The 7,031-nt window shown below is 59.0% G+C and overlaps 1 protein-coding gene across 5 annotated transcripts; it reads left to right on the top strand.

Annotated features, from left to right (window-relative positions):
- Positions 1 to 1,275: 1,275 nt before the first annotated feature.
- On the top strand, positions 1,276 to 5,721 carry REEP4 (receptor accessory protein 4). Of its 5 annotated transcripts, none has more exons than XM_008977249.5 (9): positions 1,276 to 1,856; positions 2,082 to 2,290; positions 3,044 to 3,116; positions 3,493 to 3,569; positions 3,658 to 3,778; positions 4,212 to 4,325; positions 4,680 to 4,815; positions 4,948 to 5,102; positions 5,189 to 5,721. In XM_008977249.5, exons 2-9 carry the CDS (start codon positions 2,259 to 2,261, stop codon positions 5,252 to 5,254), a joined length of 774 nt encoding a protein of 257 aa, XP_008975497.1. In that variant the 5' UTR covers positions 1,276 to 1,856; positions 2,082 to 2,258; the 3' UTR covers positions 5,255 to 5,721. The 5 variants fall into 5 exon arrangements, with proteins under 5 accessions (XP_008975497.1, XP_008975496.1, XP_024785748.1 ...); XM_008977248.4 differs by having other exon boundaries at positions 1,790 to 1,960; XM_024929980.4 differs by lacking the exon at positions 4,948 to 5,102 and having other exon boundaries at positions 1,800 to 2,290.
- Positions 5,722 to 7,031: the final 1,310 nt, after the last annotated feature.

Raw genomic sequence — 7,031 nt, 5'->3', positions numbered from 1 at the left:
CTGAGCCTTGCTGTCAGCGCAGACCTCTGACATCTCTTCTCTGAGATTTCCCAAGCACAGGCATTGGGACCAGGAGTCTCCATACGGGAGACCATCCCAGCTGAATGAGCTTTGGGCGGGCCCAGGTAATGTTTCCCAGCAAATGGGGGTAGACAGAGGCCTGTGATGCTGAGGTCAGGCGCGTGGCCCCAGAAGGCAGTCAGCAGGGAAGGGACAGTTCTGCAGCACGCACCAAAGGACCCGAGGCTCACGTGTGCATTGACCTCCTGAGTCATGGATGTCCCTTTCAGCTGCTCCCCTATTCAGTCACAGCTTTCCTCCTTCAGGGAGACCCAGGACACTTTTCACCTAGAGAACCATGTCTGTGCCTAAAGATGGACAGTGGCTGGGGCCTTCCTTAGGAGTTCCTCTAGCCCTTGGCCTTTTTGGTTACTCCAATGTGTGTGTGTAAGGGGGGATGGGTAAATGTGAAGGTTGGTTAAGAGAGGAGAGGGAGACATGGGGCCCCGGGGGAGTTTCTCCTGTGGGCTGGTTTCACTGCTGGCTCTCACACCCAGCAATACCAATAAAACTGATGACAATAATTAAGACCATATAATCACCGTGTGTTTATTTATCCCCCAGAAGCCTCCTTTCCCTGGCCCCATGATTACCTATTCCATCCTTATGATAGCTGGTGGGTGTTAACTGTGGCTCCAATAAAAAGCAGTAACTGCCTGTGTTTCCACCCCACATGCCCGGACAGCTTTGCTCCCACCCTCTGCAAGGTGGGGGACACTATTTTCAGAGGGAACAACAGAGGCAGTAAGCTGAAGATGTCAAAAAGAATGAAACCTCACAGGGCAAGTAGTAGAAGCAGCAACGTTTGCCTTCTTTTTTAGAGCCTTCCCCCTTCTTCCTGGCGTCTGCCTCCCTCCCAGAGGAACTTATCCGGTTCCATGGCCCTCTGCAGGGCCACTCAGCCTGCAGCTGCTGATCTCTCAGAAGACTGATCAAGCCAAGCATGTAGCCACCAGCCAGCAATAAATACCACTGGGTGATACAAGGAAAGTTACTTTTCACCACTGAGCATCCTATTTCCTACATGGTTAAAAGAAGTTTGCAAAGACTAAGACCTTGCGTGCAAACGTGCATTACAAAATGGCAATGGTTGATACTACTATTAAGGGCCCAGGGTTATTTATGTACTTGGCTCAGAGGAATAGGTGGAATTTCAAACTTCTGCTGAAGAAGGAGTGTGGGAGCTGAGAGCTCTACCCAGAATGCCTCAGATCATCGCGGTCAGCCTGCCCCGGAGTCAGGGATCTGGAAAGGCATCCCAGAGAGAAGGGAACCCCTGAAACCTGGTGGGGCAAAAAGTCCCTCAGGTTCCCTCTCCCCCCACACCTCCCCCCTTTCCCTCCTGGACCCACTGGTGTGAGACCCGGACTTGCTGGCGCTCAGCCAAGCTTCCTTCCCGCTCCTGCCTGAGCCTGCAGAGGAGATCCTTCCCTCTACCCCACCAACCGCATCTCATGCCTTTACCCAGTTCACAGAGGGGAAAATGAGGCGAGAGGGAAAGACACCGGGAAAAGCCAGTGAAGGGTCGCGAAAACTCTGGAGTCCAGATTTCCTTTGTGTGCCGACCCCCGCACTCCCCCTGCTTTTTTGTTGCAGCTTCCCACACGCTAATCTTTCCGATTGGGAAGGTGACTCCACTGTGGGCCCCACGCGCGAGTCCCGCGGCACATCGCCCCTTTAAGGGGCCGGCCTCTCGCCTCCCTGACCTCGCCCCGCCCCCTCCGGGGCTACACTGCGCCTGCGTGGCGAGCCGGAGCCCTGGGGTTGGGCAGCACTCGGTTCCGTGCAACTTTCAAGTGAGTTGCGAACTCCGCCCTGTAGGCCGGTGCTGGTGGCCCGGCGCGCTGGAACCGCGGCGACCCGCTCCAGCGCGGGACCAGCAGCAAGGGCCGAGCGCCAGGTTCTCCGCGGCAGAAAGGGCGGGTGGGAGCTGTAACTGCCCCGGCCGCGGGGCGCGCCCGCTCCCAAGTCGGCTTCCTTCCCGCCGGGGACGCTTTGCCTCGGGTCTCCCCATTCTCCAGGTCCCCTGAACTGCACAGTCGGAGGCCGTGGGCGGCGGGCTCTGCCTCCGCCGAGGGACAGCCGGATCGCCCCTCTGCTTCCCGCAACTGCCCTGATCACCCCCCGTCCCAGCCCTTGAGTGAACGTCCTTCTGAGCGGCTTCCTGGGGTCCTCCCCACGTCCCAAAGGCCGGCAAGATGGTGTCCTGGATGATCTGTCGCCTGGTGGTGTGAGTATGGCCGCCCTCAGACCTCCTCTACCCCGGGGTGCCGTCCCGCCCCTGTGGTGGAAGCTGTGGACGTCTAGTGGGAGGAGGAACTTTCTGAGCTCCACCCTCCAGCACTCCATGCAAGGGTTAACGGACCTGTGGGCTTGCACGCGGTGTCTCGGGCACCGCAGGCTACCCGCCCCACCAAGCCTCGTTGGCTGAGAACGACCCCTGCCGCACGCCACACACACTGCAAACAGATGCGTGGAGCCGAGGGCCACAGGCCTACGTTGCTGCCCCTTGGCAAACACAAGGTGATATGGCACGTTGTGGGCGGAGAATCCAGGTGCCTGCTTGCCATCTGAGCAGTCACATGACTCACCATCCTATTCCTCACCTTTGAGTATGCCAACATCTGGCTCACATAGCCCTATCTGCAACCCGGCAGTGTCAGGTCTGGTGACCCTGGGCCTGATTGCATGCCCATGGGAGGGGACAGTCTGGTGTTCTCACCCACTTCGTGGAGTGGCTGTCCTCTCACTCCATCACGCACCCATGGGCCACCGGTGCAGGCCTGGGCAGGCTTGGGATGTTTGTAAACAGCAGGGTGGGGAGGTGGCCTCCAGGGCTCTGACTCAGGCACGGGTTGTACAAGCCAAGCGAGAAAAACAGGGTGGGTACTGCCACCTTGCACCCCAGTGGGGGGAAATGGCCACTTGGCAAGGTGGGAGTGGGGCATGGTGCCCCTCACACTCCCCATGGCTGCTCTTCCAGGCTGGTGTTTGGGATGCTGTGTCCAGCTTATGCTTCCTATAAGGCTGTGAAGACCAAGAACATTCGTGAATATGTGAGCGTGGGGGTTTGGGTGTGTTTAATAGGACTTGGTGAGGTGGGGAGGGTCTCAGTTGGCCTCTCCCTCCTCCAGGGGCAAGGCTGTGTGGCACATCCTGAGTGGAGTGGGGAGGGAGAGAGAATGGGCCCTGTTCAAGAGGGTGTAGATAGAGGGCAGGCCATCGGGGTGCCTGTGGAAGATCTCGTGGGTGAAGCTTGTTGGAGGCGGGCATAGGAATGAGCAGCAGTTTCTCAGAGCTCCTGTGCAGCCATGTGTGGGGGAAAGCAGCTATGCAGCCGGACAGGCTCCCTGGAATCTCTGGGCTGGGCTGGCCTGGGTTGGGAGTTGGTGCTGCAGGCCCCATGCTGACCTCTGGGCGCTCACCCCACAGGTGCGGTGGATGATGTACTGGATTGTTTTTGCACTCTTCATGGCAGCAGAGATGGTTACAGACATTTTTATCTCCTGGTATGGACGCAGGGTCCGCAAGCCATGGGTCAGGGGTGGCCCCCGCAGCCCTGCTCCTTGGCTCACCCTGCCCCTTGTGCTGTGACAGGTTCCCTTTCTACTATGAGATCAAGATGGCCTTCGTGCTGTGGCTGCTCTCACCCTACACCAAGGGCGCCAGCCTGCTTTACCGCAAGTTTGTCCACCCGTCCCTGTCCCGCCATGAGAAGGTACCCCAGGGGGAAGCGGGAAGGGAGGCTTAGGGGTGGGTGTGAGGGAAAGAGCCCTGGACCTGGGATTTAGGATGCTGGGGACACCGGGGTTCTATCCCAGTCCTGCTGCTATTGAGGGGCAGGACCTTGACAGGGCCCAGCCTACCTCATCTTCTGGGATAATCAGGTGGGGGTACACATGAGTGACCTTTGAGGATGGAAGTTGGTTTGGGGGTAGTGGTGGCGGCAGCTGGAGCATGGCCACTCATGGAGGTGTGAGTGGGTGGCAGCCCTGCTCTTGGTCTGTGTTTGTGGCCCGGATTTGTGGCTCTGGGCACCAGGTGGGGCTGGGCTGGGCTGGGTGGCGCCACAACCAGTGGCTTCTCAGAATCTGCAGAGGAACAGGGACTCTGGCTGTCCACCTGAGCTCTCCTCCCCATCGGGTCCACAGGAGATCGACGCGTACATCGTGCAGGCCAAGGAGCGCAGCTACGAGACCGTGCTCAGCTTCGGGAAGCGGGGCCTCAACATTGCCGCCTCCGCTGCTGTGCAGGCTGCCACCAAGGTGCTCTGGGCCCCCAGCCCTCCAGCAGCCCCCATCCCACCCCTAAGGCCCTTTGGGCTCATTCAGCTCCTCTGCCAGGGAGCCCAGAGATGGCAGCCGGGGAGCAGGGGTGAGAAGGTGACGGGGGGGTATTGGCCGAAGCGTGGAGCTGGAGTCAGACCTTCCTTCCTGGCTCTGGCACTGAGCGTAAGCAGCGGCTCCTGCTCTCTGACTTTGGTTTCCTGTTGGTGCCACATTGGCGCGGGGCCAGAAGCTTGCTGAGCAGTTTTCACTTCTGCATCTCAGCCCCGGTGATTAGCTGGTTGGCCAATTTCCCTGGGCAGCCTCCCCGCTGAAGCCTCTTCCCCCTCGCAGAGTCAGGGGGCGCTGGCCGGCAGGCTGCGGAGCTTCTCCATGCAGGACCTGCGCTCCATCTCTGACGCGCCTGCCCCTGCCTACCATGACCCCCTCTACCTGGAGGACCAGGTGTCCCACCGGAGGCCACCCATTGGTGAGTGGGCAGAGGGGCCCAGAGCCATGCCAGGAGGGATGGCTTCCTTCACTCACACCATGGCTTCCCCCAAGGCTCGAGGAAGGGCTGGCCTGGTCGCAGGCTTTCAGCTTCACCTTCTCCTCCACACAGGGTACCGGGCCGGGGGCCTGCAGGACAGCGACACCGAGGATGAGTGTTGGTCAGATACTGAGGCAGTCCCCCGGGCGCCAGCCCGGCCCCGAGAGAAGCCCCTAATCCGCAGCCAGAGCCTGCGTGTGGTCAAGAGGAAGCCACCGGTGCGGGAGGTCAGTGTGGGAGGATGACAGGAGGGAGGAGGGCTCTGCTGGCTGGTGCTCCCCACACCCTCATGCTGTGCCTCCCCTTTCCCCAGGGCACCTCGCGCTCCCTGAAGGTTCGGACGAGGAAAAAGACTGTGCCCTCAGACGTGGACAGCTAGGGTCTGCTGCATCTGCCCCCTTCTTACCTCGTGCCCTGCAGGGCTCCAGGGCTATTTGGAGGGACCTTGGGCTGCACATCTGGCCTGCCTGCACCAGCTGCCTGGGCCCCGCCCTCCTGACTCCTGCTGATGGTTAAGGGCCGGGAGCAGATGCTGCCAACGCCACATGCAGGGATGCACCCACAATGTACCAAAGCAGGCTGGGCCCAGGGTTCTATTTATTGCCTTGCTCTGCCCTCTCCCTTCCCCGGTTGTGGGACAAGAGCCCTCCCTGAACCCCTGCAACCCTCCCTGAACCCCTGCAAATGAAACCAAACGTCCACCTGGGTGTGTTCATTCCTTCCTGTCCTTCAAAGTACTTGATAGCCTTTCATAAGGCCTGGCACATGTGTCCTGGTTGTGTGTGTGTGTGTTGGTGAGTGAGGTCAGGTTTGCGAATGTTTTGATAAATAAATACATAAAGGGGTTCTGTTTCTCCTGATTCTTACTCCCGTTACTCGCGTCACACCCTTGAAATTGGACAGCCCAGTCCTAGCCTAGGTCTAAGGCTGAAGGAGCCCAGTCCTCTGGGGGAGACAGAACCATTGACAGAGAGTTGTGATGCAGCACATGGTTTCACGAAGGAGCTTTTGGGGAGTTTTGAGAGCACTGATGGGAAAGTGGGGACGAGTCCAGAGGACGGGTCAGAACCCGAAACTTCAGTTAGGCCTTGGCAGGAAGGTGCAGCTATAGAGAAACCAGTGGGAGCACAGGCAGGAGGGGCTTGGGGCAGCACGTTAGTCCCATAGGGAGGTCGAAGCTAGGCAGAGGAGACCTGGGGAGGAGTATCTCCTCCAGGAGCCTGGAAGAAGGAGCCCCCTGGGGCAGTTCTGGGGACATTAAGTTCTGTAAACAGTCAGGTAACCGCAGGGGCACCATTGCACCTCTGAGGAGTGGCCACGAGAGGGCAGCAGTGTCTGGGATCTGGGCTGCCCCCGGCTTCCAGGTCAAGGAGGGTGGGGTTGGGAGACTGGCCAGAGCCTCGCCCTGCTGGGCCTGGCGGAACTCAATGGCCCTCCCTGCTGCCTGTGGTCACTGGTCCTTGGCCTGCCCCATCCAAGGAGTCTCTGCTCTCCTGAGACCAAGGCTGTTTGCCTGGCTGGCTCCACTCCAACTCCTCCGATCCCTGGGGCAACCGGGGTACACAGCTCTGCCCTCTCCTGCCCCGATGCTGGTCTCACCATGATGCCCGGGGTGCGCCCCTCTGCCACTGCTGCACCTGCTCCTCCTCCCTGCTTTTGATTGATTAAGCAAAGAGGTGGGTGAGAGTGTGGGATGAGAAGAGGGGAAACGGGGTGGTAACCTGGAGTGGCCCCAGAGAGTGTGGATTAACTCTTGGTGTGGGGATTATCCAGGTTTTATTTGGGGGAGGCTCTTAATCTGCTGCGGTGATTTAGCTTCTCACGTATAGGGGCTCACTGGCGTCCAACATGGCCTGCCTTTGCATCGTGGGGTTGTCTTATCGCTTCATTAATTCATTTAAAAATGAATCTTTATTGGGCCTCGAGCAGGTACCAGACATGTTGCCAGACACTGCAGGGATGCAGGCAGTAGTAACGGCTGGCGCCCAGAGTGTGGCTGCCCACGCAGACGCTGCTCTAAGCCCCTGGCATATATTAATTTAATTCTCATAACGATCTTTGGGGGGCGGGTACACACTAGTCTTATAGTCTCCATTTTCCAAACAGGAAAACAGGCACAGAGAGGGCAAGTGATTTGCCCAAGGTCACATAGCTAG

This window comes from Pan paniscus, chromosome 7 (genome assembly GCF_029289425.2).
Source record: "Pan paniscus chromosome 7, NHGRI_mPanPan1-v2.0_pri, whole genome shotgun sequence".
Lineage (NCBI taxonomy): Eukaryota > Metazoa > Chordata > Mammalia > Primates > Hominidae > Pan > Pan paniscus.
Note: the sequence above shows the minus strand (reverse complement) of the source record. Positions and strands in the feature narration are given on the sequence as shown.